At 37.5% G+C, this 17,793-nt stretch overlaps 1 protein-coding gene across 2 annotated transcripts; it reads left to right on the top strand.

The window, feature by feature from the left end:
• The first annotated feature begins 1 nt into the window (after position 1).
• On the top strand, positions 2–17,012 carry LOC137286562 (cold shock domain-containing protein E1-like). 2 transcript variants are annotated; one of them, XM_067818489.1, is made up of 17 exons: positions 2–63; positions 1,069–1,321; positions 3,197–3,322; positions 6,013–6,109; positions 6,255–6,415; positions 6,752–6,909; positions 7,253–7,466; positions 8,177–8,346; positions 8,896–9,067; positions 9,571–9,714; positions 10,848–10,983; positions 11,282–11,403; positions 12,412–12,584; positions 12,968–13,094; positions 13,441–13,737; positions 14,169–14,332; positions 14,838–17,012. In XM_067818489.1, exons 2-17 carry the CDS (start codon positions 1,286–1,288, stop codon positions 14,986–14,988), a joined length of 2,448 nt encoding a protein of 815 aa, XP_067674590.1. In that variant the 5' UTR covers positions 2–63; positions 1,069–1,285; the 3' UTR covers positions 14,989–17,012. The 2 variants fall into 2 exon arrangements, with proteins under 2 accessions (XP_067674590.1, XP_067674589.1); XM_067818488.1 differs by having other exon boundaries at positions 3,188–3,322.
• Positions 17,013–17,793: the final 781 nt, after the last annotated feature.

Raw genomic sequence — 17,793 nt, 5'->3', positions numbered from 1 at the left:
TGAGGTCAGAGGGTACTGGTATCCTAAGATGGCGGCAATGATGCAGTGATGTGCTGAATTGGGGTGCGCAAAAAAATCCAGAATGTTTTATATTTGATTGTTTTCAGAGCTTTTGATTGATGAAAATAGACAAAAGAGCATCTTTTGTAACTGATATGCTCTTGGGACGTCTTTTCTTCCTTTTGTTTAGCGAACTGTGTTGTTCAAATTCCAGCTGTGAAGGCCATTCTTTTGCGCAAGATATTTGGACAAATGCCAAACTCAGCAAATTTTCTTTCTCCACTTTGCATGGTTTGAAATGGAGGCGTACAGTGTGGATAAGCGTAATTAACACCACTGAAACAAAAGTCGCTACTGTGTTTTATTCACAATGTTAATTTCCATATTATTCGTGTACAAAACATGAGGAGGCCCCCACCATCTGTGAGCAACAACCCTTCTTCCTAAATCAAAATCATTACCAGGCAGTGTTATGATCTCCTGAACTTTGAAGGTTTGAGGCATCTAGGGAGAACATTTTTTTGCACACTCTTGATCATGCTCATATCCAATGAATGGTTTTTGAATTATGGTTCCTCGAGTTTTTCCTTGTTCTGTGGCCAAAGTCCCTTGAATTACAATGATGACATGGGCCTGGGGGAAAGAGTTACACACTGAGAGGGAGTTATTCCCCATAATAACAGTCCAACACTCAAATAAGTTCATTGATTGATTTTTATACCTGTTCTAGTTTGTTGAATGTATATTTAGGGTGAGTCATGCATGTCCGTTTGTAATTTTGGTTTTTGAGATGATTTGGCCATTTTAATGACCCATGTAGTTGTAGGTATTGATTTTCAGAGAACAGGTGATAACAGAAAGACCTTGATGGTTTCATGTCTTTTTATCCTGATGATGTGGATTAGTTTCATGGCCCAAGATGTAGATTTTGATGTTTTTGTTGTGAACTGAGTATTGCTTCTAAACAAAAAGCATTTTTACACTCTTTTCATGTTGGTGTAAATACATACTCAACCTTTGTAAATGTGCATATGTTAAATAAATAAATTACTCATATTCTTTTTCCAGCACTCCTTTTGGAAAAAGGGGAAGACAAAACGTTGAGTTTAACCAAGATAACGAAAACTACAGAAAACCTTTTGATACCTAAGCTAACGAACCAGGTGCCCAATCCGTCAAAAACTAGCACACACTGCACATCTGAGGTACTATAGAGGGACAACAGCAGGACAACAAGTGATACAGAGCATTAACACAAGAATCTTCGAACAAACTTCTTCGTCCAATGTCTGTCAGAAAGATGAATAGTCCTCAGTGGAAGGTACAAATGGTTCAACATACCCATATCTAAAATGTTAATTGCATCAATCTTATGCATCAACTCTGAAGTGTGAAAGATGATACAGCTTTCACAGGGGCTTTCAACAGTGAAAACTGCCATCAGCTTGGTCAAGAAATGTACGAGGTCTTGGCACTGTTTTAAAGGAAAGTGATGTAATGAGGTTAACACACCAAGTTTGTTTCAGGGCAGATTCAACAGTCATCACTGTATAGCCATTAACAGCCTCGGCCTTGCCTCTCATTGAAAAGAATCGTCATGTTGTATTTATAGCCTATGAGTTTCCTGGCTTTTTTTAGTATGGGTCAGGTCAAGACCAAGGTCATCAATGGTGAACGGTTGCACACAATCCTGGTTGCATTGAGAAAATGTGCATTAATTCATCATCACAGATAGGTGTAAGCGTCCTCGAAAGAATGGCGATTAATGCACTAACAGGTGCCATCAATTCAATAAGTTTTGGCGGATGTTATTTGTACTTACTGTGAAAAAGGGAACTGTCCTGAATTATCCTGAAAAATGCACGTCGATTCCACCATTCCGAAAAAGCTGAGTTCATTTTGATTTTTTTTAAATTTTGCAAATGTAATAAGGTAGTCTTACTTTCTGGAGGGCTAGGATCATCTGACTGTAATTAATGATAATTAAATAAAGGCAAGGTTGTACGCAATTTTTCAGATTGTTTACACATAGAAAGTAATTTGGAAGTTGAGGGGGCTGGTTGATAAATATTCCATTCAGTGTTTATATTATTCACTTAACATTTGCAAGTTGTAAATGTATATCTACATGTATGGGCATTGAAAAAGATGCTTTCATTGAGTGCAACAGTTTTTAGGAATCCCTAATTGGTTGTGGAAATTGCTAATTTTTTCAATCTTAGGAAGCTCAGAGTCCTAATTGCACCAATTTGTACCTGAAATAAACAAGAAAATAGGTGAGTTAAGACTACAAATTCTAAGGAGGGATTTTGGCTCAATCAAGAAATCATGATTTATCGAGCTTCTGAAGACCCTAGCTTCCAAAGTATGGCTTCAATTTTTGTGCTTTATGTCTCATTTTGTAGACAAGTCTATTGGCTTGAAATCTGTGGATACTTTTAATGGAATAGATAGTATTTGATACAGTGATCATTGTTGAATCAATCCTGAAATGAACTTGGTGTGGTGACCTCTTTACATCCCTTTTCTTTTATATCGTGCTAAGACCCAGTTAGTGAAAGTACATACCTTGATGGCTGTTTTTAGTGTTACAAGCCCCTGTTACAGGTGTGTTACTTTTGGCAGTGCTCTTTAGCCCATTTGCCCCTGATAATAATCCATGGTTTGTCAGCGCCATACCCATATATGTCACCATCATTACTGATGAATGTTAGTGATCTTTTGTTTGATGCAAATCAAGGGTGTTACTGTTCAAGGTAACTGAATGCATGATTCAAATCCATGTTAGTATGAAGAGAATAAAGTATATGTTACATTTAAGCATGTTCAGAAAATAGTTACACTTATTCTTATGCAGCAGTTTGGCAGTTGCATTAGTCAGGTGGTGAATCTGTTTATACTGATGGCCTGGTTTTGATTCCTGCCATGGGTATATATGCATTAAGCCTTTTTCAGGTCACATCTATGATATTGCTTGAATGAATGTTTAAACTGTCCTTGTCCACATGGAGAACTCGCACATCAAGCTGACACACCATGATGCAACTGAAATACTGTTGAAAGTGGTGTTAACCCTACTACTCTCCAGGAGTATTCAGTCATTAGGGTTCTTATTTGTGCTGATGTTTCTTCTTTTGTTTTGCATGTCAGTTTGCTACCACTGTTTTCTGTTTCTCATGACTATTAGAAATTCCAGCCGCCAGCCCAAGATCCCGCCATCATGTCTTTCCATCAGGGTCCCAACATAGTTTCATCGTACAATAATATTCCAACATCAGGCAACAATGGTCTTAGGGAAACAGGGATAATTGACAAACTTCAGGTAAGAGACCATTTGAAGACAAGATAGAAAATCATCTGCTAACACAATCACAAATGTAGTAACAGATTGAAGCACAATGAAAAGAATTGTTATTAGTATGGACTTGTCATGTATATACGATGATATATTAAATGATACCTTTTGATTTGTGTACATTTCTGTGCCTTGAAAAATTGCGATTATATAGCTGGAGTGTTTGATACTGTGATAGTGATTGTATTTCTTTTCTGTACTGACTAGAGTAAATATTACTCAACATTGTCCATGGCATTATCGACAATGTCCAGGGTATTCGTTACAAAATAAATCTACACTATACCCTGGATGCATCTACAGCTAACCTCCCTTGGTTGTCTTTTTAACCAGTCAGTTGTCTACGCTGGGGAGTTGAGCTTAATCACAACTCACTTTTGCTTGTTAATTTGGAAACACAAATGAAGCAGAGGTAGTGTGAAAAAGGTGGAAGGAATTTTACATATATTGTTATCCCCCTGGCATGTAATGCGGGGGGATATAGTCGACGCCTTGTCTATCTGTCCATCCGCAATCATTTTGTTTCTGGAGCATAACTCATAAACTGTTCAGTATATGTAGACCAAACTTGGTAGATATATCAATCAGCACCCGAAGTGGTGCCTTTTTGTATTTACAGGTTTTTGTGATTTATCATTTTCTTGGTTTCCTTGGAAACGTTTTGGACTTGGTCACAAAATGAGAGGTGTGTTTCGCTTCCGGAGCGCATCTCAAAAACTTTGTAATATCTGTCAGCAAAAGTTGGTAGATATGTGTGGCAGATCCCAAAGTGGTACCTTTTGCTCTTTACAGGTTTTTGTGATATATTGTTTTCTCGGTTTCCTTGGAAACGTTTTGGACTTAGTCACAAAATGGAGGGATGGGCTTCGTTTCCAGAGCAGAACTCAAAAACCGTTCCATATTTTTCTGCAAAAGTTGGTAGATATGTATGGCAGATCCCAAAGTGGTACCTTTTGCTATGTACAGGTTTTTGTGATTTATTATTTTCTCCGTTTCCATGGAAATGTTTCCTACTTTGTCTCAAAAAAGAGAGGTGTGTTTCGTTTCCGGAGCACATCTCAAAAAGTTCCTAATATCTGTCAGGAAAACTTGGTAGATATATGTGGTGCCTTTTGCTATTTACAGATTTTTGTGATGTATCGTTTTCTCTGTTTCCATGGAAACGATTCTGACTTAGTCTCAAAATGGAGGGATGGACCTTGTTTCCAGAGCACAACTCAAAAACGATTCAATATCTGTCAGCAAAACGTGGCAGATATTTGAGGCAGACCACAAAGTGGTGCCTTTTGCTATTTACAATGTTTTGGCAGTTTTATTTTTCCTGGATTCCATTGAAACAATTCTGACTTAGTCTCAAAATGGAGGGATAGGCTTCGTTTCCAGAGCACAACTCAAAAACCATTTCACATCTTTCAACAGATCTTGGCAGATGTATGAGACAGATCTTGAAGTGGTGCCTTCTGCTGTTTACAGATATATGGCATTTATATTTTTCATGACTTCCATGGAAACAATTCAAACTTAATCTAAGAAAACATCAACGTAACTGTCAGATGATTTGTCTTTTCAAACATGTGAGGGCTGGGGGGATATGTCATCTTCTGATGACTCTTGTTTAAAGTTTCTGAAATGTCAGTTTTTCTGTTTGATTTCCCCCCAAATCTGAGTCCCTCTGTGAACGAAACTTCGCAGCTGTGACCACTGTCTTTGTTGACACTGGCAAGCTCAGTTGTAACGACAGTTTAGCTGTTTTCTTTGAGATTGCAAATGGAGGTAATAAAATTAATGGGGCCAAGCCATAGATGCATCTGATGTATACTGTAGATTTATGATAACATATACTCTAGAGATTACGAGGATGTGTCAGTTGTTGATCCTGCAGATTCTAAATATATTAAGTAGCAAGCAATGTCACATAATAATATAACCATACCTGTTTGTAACTGATGATTTTGGCGCTAATGCTGAAGAGATGTAAACCTTGAAGTGTGTGTAATATTACCTGTAGTGAACATATGCATTGTTATCCCCCCGGCATGTAATGTAATCTGTCCATTCGTCCATCCGTCCGTAATCATTTTGTTTCCGGAGCATAACTCAGAAACTGTTCAATATTTTTAGACCGAACTTGATAGATATGGTAATCTCAGCCTATGGTTGTGCTGTTTACAGTTTTCTGGCATTTATATTTTTATTGTGTTTCCATGGAACATTTTGGTGTTAGTCTCATTTCCGGAGCAGAACTAAAAAACCGTTCAATATTTTTATGTAAAACTGGGTAGATATATCAGTCAAAAGCTGACGTGGTGCCTTTTGCTATGTACAGGTTTTTGTGATTTATTATTTTCTTGGTTTCCTCTCAGAAGGAGGGATGGGCTTTGTTTCCGGAGCAGGACTCAAAAACTGTTCAATATTTTTCTGCAAAACTTGGCAGATATTTGAGGCAGACTACAAAGTCATGCCTTTTGCTATTTACAAAGTTTTTGCATATTTATTTTTCCTGGTTTCCATCTAAACAGTTCAGACTTAGTCTCAAAATGGACAGATGGGCTTTGTTTCTAAAATGACATTAAGTAACTGTCAGATGATTTGCCCTTTCAAATATGTGGGGGCTGTTGGAATATGTCATCTTCTGATGACTCTTTTTTTTGTTTCAGCATTCCTATGGATTTATTCAGTGCTGTGATAGAGAAGCCAGGCTCTTTTTCCACTTCAGTGAATATAGTGGTGATATAGACACCATGAAAATAGGAGGTAACTACATTTTCATTTTAAAAAAACTTGTAAATGTCATTAATTTTAAATTGGCAGCGAGGTCATTATAGTGATGACTCATCTGTTCTGAAATCTTGACCATCTGACAGTATAACTTCAATATTTGTTTTCTTTTGTGTTGCAGATGCAGTGGAATTCCAAATGTCTTACGACAGGAGGACAGGGAAACCTATCGCTGTGACTGTGGTGAAGGTTGACAACAGCATGGTTACCACAGAGATTCTCAGTGATGAGCGCTTTGTTGGCAGCATAGTTCAGGTGGCTAAACCATCGCATGCAAAAAATGTAAGATAAATTATGTCAAAGGATGTGATTTTGTTGCATTTTGGCAAATATGTACATGGCAGTTGCTATTTCGGAACCTGATACTGGTCTTGCAAAAATTCAATAGGTCAGTTGTTCTAGCACTCTGTCACTGTGTCCAATTTATAGAAAATGACTAACCTACAAAAATGTCAGATTAAGTAAGGTCATATGTATCAGTTGCCATAATAGCAATGTTTAATAACAAGTTAAAATTGAAGTTAAGAACATGCACAGATACAATAGGTGATTTGTGAAGTGTCCTTAAACAAAGACAATCTCCGGGACATGCTATATGTGTGGTATATCCTTGCACAGGGAACAGTTGTTAACAGTCAGGATGGGCTTGGTCGCGTCACTTATGAACATAATGGAGAATGCTTCTTCCTTCCCTATGGTCTGGAGGATTTGTCTGACAGTGGTGTGAAACTCAAACCAGGTGACCAGGTTATGTTTCACATAGCCACAGATAAAAGGTAACACCCTCAAATATACCTGAAGTTTACCTTTCAAATTATTCTTCTTGTGCAGAAAAGTTATTAGATTATAAAGTGAAAAGGCTTTTCTCTTCTTGATGTAACAGGAGGCATAGCTCAGTGGTTAAAGCAAAACCTTGTTGTGGAGATGAAATAAGTTTGATTCCCTATCTTGATATATGGTGTGAAGCGTCCACTGATGTTCCTTGATGTAATGCTGCTTTTATATGTGCTAAACAGTCTTACACAGCTGAACCTGTTAAGACCACACTGTTATGTTTATAAACCCACAGACTATCCGTGTTACAGTAAACACCCAAGCTTCCTTTATTGCTTGCTGCAGGAATGGTAACATACGTGCTAGGCAGATTGAGATGCTGCAGCCTCCGAGTCAGCAGAGGTTCCAGGGAGTGGTGTGTTCCATGAAAGAGACGTTTGGCTTCATTGAGAGAGCCGATGTAGTGAGGGAGATATTTTTTCACTACAGTGAATTCAAGGACAACATCAATGAGCTAATACTCGGAGATGACGTCGAATTTAGTGTTCAGAATAGAAATGTAAGTGATAAGCAAAGATCATGATAGTACTGGGGCTATGTCCTGAAATATTTAATGTCTTGTCACAATCTGTTGTCAGTTAGATGATGGGTGGCGCCTTTGATCTTTTCAACCTTCCAACTTTCGTATGAAAATTCAACTTTCAAGTGTTTATTGGACTCTCATATTGTCCTAGTTAGAAATGTTTTTAACACTATTGTTTGCCGCATGAGGTCATTTTGGGGAATACAGGGATCCCAAAAGCATTGGTTGGTAGCTCATAATATCAACCATTCTTTTGTCTTGTTAATTTTAATTGTGATCATTGTGGTATGATATAGCTGAAATATTGCTAAATGCTACTTCAGATACCACTCGCACACTGTTTTTAAATATTCAGTTCAAATACCATCATCTGCACATGGTATTTTTCATGTTTAGTAAGGTCTGTGGGGCAGCCTACTGGTTTAAACTTCACTTGTCATGCCAAAGACCCAGGTTTGTTTCCTCACATGGGTACAGTGTGTGAAGCCCACTTTTGGTGTTCTCTGCTGTGATATAGCTGGAATATTGCTAAAAGCGGCATCAAACTAAACTCACTCACCCACTCATGTTTCATGTCTATGTAGGCGTTTGTGATTTCGTTACTTTTGGTATGCGCACAAGCATTGAATTTATGTATGTTGTGTTTTCCAGATTGTGTTAATGATGCATGTGACATTTCTTTGCAGGGCAAAGAAGTTGCTGTAGATATATCTCGCTTACCAGAAGGAACTGTGATATTTGAGGATATTGGTCTGGATATGATAAAAGGAAAAGTGCTAAAAACCTTGAAGAATGGCAACAATCGTCGACAAAGTGACCCTCTTGGTGGGCGAATAATATATGAAACACCTAAAGGGTATGTTTTCAGTGTACTTGTATGACTGTCTCTGCGTAGGAAAATTAGCATGGAGTCTGTATATTGGAGATGTGGTGGCTCTTTGTTTTCAAAGTTTTTGTATATTTTGTGATTTTTGTTGTGTGAAGTATGTAATCTGCTTGTGATACTTTAGACATTAAATACAAATCTGGGATAATTCAAACAATTACCAGAGGTTGCACTGGATTGGTCAGACTTTATGGATTGGATGGCAGTGATCTGCTTGAATGCATGCCATCTCACTATGACGATATCAATTACTGCACACAGTACCAGTCCCTAGATTGTCTGGCAGAGACTAACACTTCTTTAAGATCACCATCACATAGATGAAGTATTGCTTACTGCAGCTGTCAACTGTAAACACTCCCTCACTCATGCATGAGATGGAAATTAATTTCTAGGATATGATTATAATATGTCTTCGTATAATAACTGTCATAAAACATACTGACTCAGATCAGCAACATTGCCAGGTTAGAGTGGTGTTATAATTGATTTTGATTCAACTTTCCTATTTAATTTCAGTACAATGGATATTCCATTTGGTGATAAAGACCAGAAAGGTGATTATACTCTTCATCAAGGTGACACTGTGGAGTTCAATATTGCAACTGATCGTCGAGATAAACTTCAGCGGGCAACCAACATACAACTAGTAGAAGAAACATTTGATAAAGTTGGGGAAGTCCGAGAAACGGTGGGTAGAAGCTGACAACTTTTTTATTGAAGTTTACCAGTTAGCTTGTCACTTAAACAAATCACATAACTCATTGTCGGTCTAAACCCGGGTATGTTATACTTGTCAGAATACTCATAGACATGTTAGAATTGAAAGGGATAGTCACCAAGGGAAACCACTGATGATAGTTTCAAATTGTACCAAAAGTCAGCGGTCTTATTCAGCCCCTAACTGGTGACAACAGATTTGGCAATACAAAAGTAGTTAGTTAGTATTTACTGGCTTACTTTAATGTACTAGTTGCTGACAGGAGCATCAAATTAAATTAATCGAGATGCTCAAAATTATATCAAACAATTTCTGGAAAATATTGTGCATTCTCATCCATTTGTCACCATGGTGTTAGCGGTATTCCATTGAAACCTGTACTTGTCTCTGCCTTTGAGTAAGATCAATTATCTTTCATATGTTATGATATGAAATGTTAGAAATGTATAAATGTTCTCTTTATCTATCTGCAGGGTTTAGTTGTGAGCTTGAAAGAAGGCTATGGTTTTATCCAGTGTGCTGACCGCGATGCTAGAATGTTCTTCCACTTCAGTGAACTTCTTGATCCAACATCTGCAGTCAATGTACAGGATGATCTTGAGTTTACTGTAGCTCAGGTAATGCCGTTATAATAATACTGTGTCCATTTATATAGTGCCAAACTTCATGCTCGTATTCTCATAGGGCTAATAGTCAAAGCTCAGCATATTATAACCCCAGATAACCCAAGCTGCCAGTTAGACACTAGAAGGTTATAGTCACATGACTTATCCCCCCTGGTACCTATTTTCTGCAGGGTGAACAAGTTTGAACAAAGTCATTTGCTTAAGGTGTGGCCACATGTATCGCATGTGCTTCTTTGAAGAGCAGGACTGAAGTCCTAGAAACTGGAGTCAAACTGTCATACATCCTCATGCAGGCAGTGACTGCTCAATGTTGCTGAACTTCAACTGATTTGTGTCCTGAGCTCTATTTCCAGATCACAAATCGTTCAATATCTTTCATGAGAACTTAGCAGAAACATGAAACTTCAGAAAGTGATGCCTTTTGGCAGATGTTTGTCATTTCTGTTTTTCCCTGTTTCCATTGAAGCAATTCAGACTTAGTCTCAGAAGGGTAGGGTGGGCTTTGTTTGAGACCATGTTAATATGTGATAGATGTTTCAAATAGATTTTGAAGTGGTCCCTTTTGCTATTTACGATTTTTGGCATTTTATTATTCATGATTTCCATGGTTATACAATTTGGACTTAATCTAAAAAAAAAAATTAAGTAATTGTCAGATGATTTGTTCTTTCAAATATGTGGGGTTGTCGAGATTTATCATCATCTGATGACTTGTTTTATAGAGTTATGTCCCTTGCTTCATGCTTTTTAGCTTCATGCATACTGGAAGAAATGATTTAAATGAAAGTTTGCGTACCTATCAAAGAGGTGATTATCAAGCCTGATAATTCATGCCATATTATTTTTCCCCCGAGCCACTTCCCTTTCTAGGTGTGTGTTTGGTTTTTTTTTGTTCTCTTTTCATTTTGCGCTTACACAGTCATAGACATAGTGTGCCAATAGGAATTTGTATTTCAAAGTTTTCAGTAATATGCGGTTTGTGAATCCAAACTGGAGGCTACTTTAACATTATTTAAGTAGCCAGAGGCACAGAATGTTTTAAAGTTTGAGTGCCTTGGGAATATGTGTTCCTGAATTTAAAGTCATGCACTGAGTCAATATCATATTAATGTTTTGGATTTCAGGATCCCTCTGCCTCCAATCGTCAGATTGCCATTCGTATCAAGCATCTTCCTAAAGGTTCTGTGTCTTTCCTGACCATTCATAATGAAAAATATATTGGGACAGTAGACAGAGAGCCTGCAACTCATAAAACACAAGGTATTCATTGTCTTCGCTTCTGTGTGGTAACTTGCCCATATTCTATAATTCAGTTCTTTTTTAAACAATAGTAGGCCCAGGGTGTTGACAACGTACTTATATAATGGTAGTTACAGTGTGTTGTATGTAAGAGTCCACTTATGTGGCACTCATATCCAGGCACATTGCTCTACTTACATTACAACCAAACGTTTTATATATCCCATTTTTAAAATTGACAGCCATGTTAATGAATAGTTTATTAGAATGTCAAGTAACTGACACAATTGCAGCTGTAGTATTTGTACTTTCGTTCCAGCCAAGAATAAGGAACAAGAGGGTGGAAACATTGTCTTTGACTATGAAGGCACCATCCAGTCTATTACGTATTTTACCAAAGACCTTGTGGAGATGAAACAGGCTCCCCGCTATGGTGACAAGGTAGGTCAATATTGAATAACTGTAATGTTTGATGCAATTAAAATGTGTCCGAACAAATATATCAACTTTGCCTAGACTGTCGGTATTGTTATTAAGCAATAGGTCCATTTGATTTCCTGAACAAGAACTGCGAGAAATATCATCAATTAAATCCCTGAAGCATAATTAGTGCAAACATTGTTGTAGGTAAGGATGCTTTGATGAACCAAATATTATGTTTTTGACTGCTGTACTTGCTATATATAACGTAAAAAATCCCAACGCCCAGGACAAGGTTTTCATTTCGAGTAATCAGATAATGGTATCTTCATTGTCCATGGACTACTAGACAATTTCCACTTGTGGTTTCAAACTGCAAATTATCTTGGATTTCATTTCATATCTGCTCATAATGAAATAATGAAGCTATTAATGTTAGCATTAGTGACAAAATAGAGCTAGTAGAGAGTGAAATTATCACTCTTCGATAAATAGTCCAGTAAACATTTACATCAAGCATTGTGTCATAAAATCAGGGCAAGTGGAAAAGTAGTCAAGATAAGTCACTTTCTTGATGTCACTTGCCCTGTGGCAAGTGGCTTTTCAAAATATTTTTCAACCCCTGCATTTCCAGTTAGATGCATTTGTTGTGATATGTGACTGTTGCACATTTGTAGTTGACTGTATAAACCATTACATATATCAAGACAGGACAATCACTTGTGAAAATTTGGGTTAATGGTGTCGTAAGCATTTTCTGGGTTTAATCATAATATTTACTCATTTGCAAGGATGCTCCTTGATCCCATGTTTACTATTTCCAATAATATATTAAGGGCACATAATATTGGTCACATTTTCAACACTAATCCATGTGTATGATAAGAACACTGCATTTCACATTTGCAGTCTGTACATGAATGTTTGGGTTGTTTTTTTTAGTATTTTTCAACAAGGTGATTTTAGACAATATCTGTACATAACTTGTCTTAATGTATGTGTAAGTTACTTATGTATTGTATTTTTCAGGTTGAATTTTCGATAGGGGAACAAAAGTCCAATAACAAGCGCCAAGCTGTGAATGTTCGAGTGGTTTTGAGGAACATCACTGGTCGCTGTCAGGGCTTTATTGCAACACTGAAAGATAATTATGGCTTCATAGAGAATGCGGAACATGACAAGGAAGTCTTCTTCCACTATAGGTAATTCATTCTTAGTCTTTAAAAACCCATGCATGTAATAAGGGGAACATTAAGGGATTGGGGTTTACAGGCTCCTTGACCGGTGATGTATTTTATCATATCCAAGTTTTATAGATCAGTGCTTATACTGATCATATGATTGTCCAGTTCAACCTCAAGTATTACAGATGACATCATATGGTTCAAATATTGTTGAATTAAGTAACATTCAAGCATGAAAGAGGAGTGACTTGTGAGTGAAATGGAAATTTACCATATTGTTAAACTAGTAAAGGCACATATAACTTGTGCAGTTTACAGTAAAATCAGGTCTGTGCGTATTGGTTTTTGTTATGTTTGAAATGTTGCTGTTACAGGAGATTCACACATTTATTACATTGCAGTTCGTTCGACAAGGATGCCAGTGATCTGGAGCTAGGAGATGAAGTGGAGTATATCCTTGCTCGAAAAAGCAGCAAATTAAGTGCCGAAAATATCCGCAAGTTGCCAAAAGGAACTGTTGCACCAGAGGTATATCAGATCAAAACTTATTGCAATTAATTTTGTTTGATGGTAATGTCTGTGTTTAACATCAGTACCCCCACCTTATAAAGTAAGAAGCTTGTTCAGCAGTCATGAGTAAGGAACACAATAAATAAATGCACAGTACACCAACTGATCAAAGGTGAACTGATCTCTTCATGGTTTACGATTATGGTGAGATAGCCCTCTGTTTAGAGTGTCAGTCTTCACACTGAAGATCGGGGTTCAGTTCACCAGATGGGTACACCATGGTCCCAGTCATATTATTGCTGGAGTATATGTAAAAGCAATAATACATACCGGTACTCAGTCAGTCCCTCACTCATATTTACAGGAAATGCTGCGAGATCAGGGTATCCTGCAGGGCAAGATTATCCGTCCAATGAGGATCGTCAACCCTGAGCAGGATGAGTACTGTGGTCTGGTGCAAGTGAGGGAGGAGGACGATCCCAGTATGGTCACTTATCCATATGGAATCACAAGTCTAGCAGACAAGCGAGATTTCCTGCAGAAAGGGGACATTGTTAAGTTCAATGTGGCTGTGGTGAAGTCCTCTGGATCTCACAGAGCTGTCAACATAGCAGCACTGCGGAAGTATGTTCGAGCCAGGGTGGATTCAGTCAAGGGACAGGTACATTAACACCTCTTTCAAATATTTTGTTGCTGTTTTTTAATAAAATTCCCTGTAAGCAGTTATGTGAATGTATTTAGTTACAGTTGTGAATGAATAATTCTTGAACTGGTCATGTTGGCATACCGCTCAATTTGTAGTGCTTCCAAATATTGGCCATGGGTCTCAGATACTTTCAACTCTTTTCTTTTTTTTTCTTTTTTCAATCGATCAAGGTCAAAGTCTGATAATGAGCTTGGTTGTTTGCTATCTGTTTAAAACTGAAGGTCATCGAAAATTGGTATTGTTAAAGACCTCCAGATAGGTAATGATATCTGGAGTCTTTAAATGTCTGATTTGTGTTTGCTCTTGTTTATGTGTACCTACCACCTACCATGACCATTGTCCCTTGAGAGTGTGGAAAGGGTATTAATGATGGTGTGTGTTTACAGTTCGGGTTCATCCAGTATGAAGTAGAAGAAGGCAAGAAGCTGTTCTTCCATATGACAGAAGTCCATGATGGAGCTGAAATTCAGCCAGGGAATGAAGTGGAGTTTGTCGTTGTGCAAAACCAAAGAAACGGAAAATACTCAGCCTGCAGTCTCAGGAAAATTACGTAAGCTTATTTGAACATTTGCTAATTATATGAACTGAGACTGAAAAAAGTACACAGCATTACAACCTTGCAAGTCAGAATAATTCACTGGAATATAATGTACTAGAAAACTGATTTTCTTCTCCAGCATACATCAGCTGTCATCCAATATCATTTAGGATATCATTGAGATAAGTAGGGCAAGGTAGTGCTTTTGCATGTCAGTCAAGATCTGGTTTGGTTCATGTCAGGAGAAAATGTGTGAAGCCAGTTTCAGGGCAGTATTCCCTCCTGTGGTGTCGCTGGAATAGCCCTGAAAGTGTGACCTTTCTCTCTGATGCTATGGCCATACAAGTTTAGTATTTATTTAATGCCGAGGATTTTGATTATATATCAAGAATAGATGGGTTGAAAAGTTTACTGACATTAGTTTCTCCAAACTGTTTAAGATTTGCTTTGCTTTGTTTGAAATGGTTCCACTAGGTCCCCTTGTCATTCCATCATCAATGTCTGTTTGTTTCCCCAGAGACCATCAGCGCCCGGAACGCCTTATCAGTCGGCTGAAAAGTATGTCGGATGAGGTTGGGCAACGCATGATGGTCATCAGAGCGCCCAAAGGCCCAGATAACTCAAAAGGCTTTTCTCAGCCGCGACAGCCATGGATACCAACTGTTTGAGTTTGAAGCTAAAGTCAATGTCAGTTTTTGCTGTCTTATGCAGAAGAACAAAAAAATATAAGTTAAAAAAAAATAGTCACTAACTGTCAAAGTGTCTTTCATTTCTACATTTTTGTGCCTCAAAAATGCCTATCCTACGTCTTTGATTCCTCTACGGAGGCCAATGGCTCCCCTTATTGTATGTGTGCATGTATGTATGTTTGTATGTATGTGTGCGTCAGCTGTCCAAGTGAGAGACCAAAATCCTGATGTAGTAGACAGAAATGAAATCCTTGTTTGGCTGTTGCTTTTGAATGTGACACAATTTTATGAAAAAGGTTCACCAAAAACAAAAAAAAAATATTTAAAAAACTTCCCAGTTGTTAAATGTGTAAAAGATGTTTTCATGCCCATGAAAGGCTTTAGATACTTTTCCTTGTGTTTTGTTTTTCTTCTCCAATTTTTTTATCATTTACCCTGCCTTATAAGGCTAAAATGGGCAATTTTCAGGTGGCGTTTTTATCATGAAGTATTTTGAATTTGTGGAGTTGGTGAGCTGATGAAGGAATCACTAATTTCATGTTTGGTTTCATGCATAAGTTTGGGCCAGACTTTTACCATCATTGTTGTGTACAGATTAACCATAGTTCACTGCAGTGCTGAGACAACTGTGCATAATGTATAATTTGACATTAACTAATGTATGCCATACCTGTATTAACACATTAAAATCATGAGTATCATCTGTGTAAACAGCATTTTGTTAAGCAATTTATGATGGGACAATGAAAGATTTGTAATACAGATTGCAGCTATTTATCATCATGTAGAGGATTACATATCAGCATTGATAGATTGCTTATCACATGCTCACTTGACTACCAACGGACTGTGTTCCTGTAGACAAAGTGCTGGCTTTGTGATACTGTTGTTAATTCGTGCCTGTTTATGATTTAATATCCAAGAAACAAGTTCACTATGCTCATGAAACCTACATCATAACGTCCAAATGAGCCTGCCTAATACTGGTCTTGGAGGAAGCAACAATGTTAAAGCTCACCAAAAAAAAAAAAAAGAGAGTAAAGGAGACTGGTTCTCAGGCAATGACTCTTGGGAAAGATGGTCCAGGTGGGCTAATTTATTGGGTTTTTGGGGTGGGTGAGAGGAGGGTGCTGTATCCAAACTTGTATGTTACTAATAAATGGATATCAAACAACCAAACCGGAAAAAGCACTGGCACATTATTTCAGTTGTTGATGGGGAATATTCTGATAAATCAGTTGTCTTTTGTTAAATTTGAGCAGCTTATGAGGCCTCCGCAGTCATTCAAGCAGGAGCCATATATTCTGTGAATGTGCTCCTATCATCGCACTAGAAAGAATTTAGGCTAATATTACAAGACAGTTACACAACAATAGTAATATCTCCACATAAACAATGCAAAAAATACAGTAAATACAATAAATCGTGGTAAGCGGTGCCTTGTCAGCAATTTCATTTACATTGCCCAAGTTTGCAAATGGCGTAACAAGCACACACTCTCCCCCTACCTCCATGAATGTAACACTAGTTATGCAGTATAGCAACATTAAAATAAAGGGGGAATCTGTCTATTATTTTTTTGTATTATTTTTAATACTGAAGAGACCATCTGTTCAACACACAGAATATTTACAAGTTAGGTGGTGGATTTTTTTCAAATTTGAAACAAAAATGAAATGTATGGTAGTGCCTGAGAACCAAGACGGGAGTTTTTAGCCTTAAAAGAAACTGTTTATTGAAGCTGCTCCCTTTCTTTAATTATTCTTTGATTTCGGCAATCAGAAACCTTTACATACTAATTTATGTGTAATAACAATGAAACTGTATGCTCAGTGGCTGACATTATGTTGCATATTGAGGCAACTGCACTGAGCCATTCTGCTCAGGACTACTTAGGTCCTTGATGGAAAGACTGCGATACTTGTTACGTTTTCTTGTATTGCAACTAAATGCAACAAGATCATCTGCCAGGCTTGCCTGAGAAATAAAATAAATTAATCAAACTTGTGTTTGTGTTTAATTTCATGGATGGATTAAATATCAAATATGTAGAGGAAATGCATTACATACCTCTCATAACCCACTATTCAACAAGAAGATGAAAAATGACATGTCTTGTTATTGTGAATATCATAAGTCATTACTTCACCTGATATGGTAATAATATGTTAATGTTACCAGTATAAATTTTGTAGATGTGAAGCTGTTGGCAAAACATTATTATGTACTAGAGGAACATGAGTTATGTATGGATTTCCAAGTAAAAAATGTAAAGAACCACTCAAAAATCAATGATTAATCTACAAATCATACTCCAGCGTATGAGGCACTGCAATGGGTCTGATGCGTAGCAACAGCAGTATGCACATGGTATATAACCAGGTCATTTGCTAAATGTCCACTCAGGAGGGTTCAGTAGCCTAGTGGGTAAAGTGATTGCTTATCACACCAAAGACCTGGGTTTCATTCCCCACGTGGGTACTATGTGTTAAGACAGTGTCTGGTGTCCCCCACTGTGATATTGCTTAAATGTAAAACCATACACACTCATTGTTAGTGGCCACAAATGGCCACAATCAGTGACTGTTAAATGTCTTGATGCATACTCACTCCTTCCACTCTGTGGCTATGGGCAAGTAGATAAGAGCCAGATGGTCTCACTCTTGCCTTCTTAAAAACTAATCGTAACATTTTGAGCAGTGAAGAAAATCTGAGACTAAACTGTGGGATGCAACTATTAATATACTGTCTGTTATGGTCCTGCTTGTGATATTCAATGAATGT

Source organism: Haliotis asinina, chromosome 6 (genome assembly GCF_037392515.1).
Source record: "Haliotis asinina isolate JCU_RB_2024 chromosome 6, JCU_Hal_asi_v2, whole genome shotgun sequence".
Classification (NCBI taxonomy): domain Eukaryota; kingdom Metazoa; phylum Mollusca; class Gastropoda; order Lepetellida; family Haliotidae; genus Haliotis; species Haliotis asinina.
This window is presented reverse-complemented; position numbering and strand designations above follow the sequence as displayed.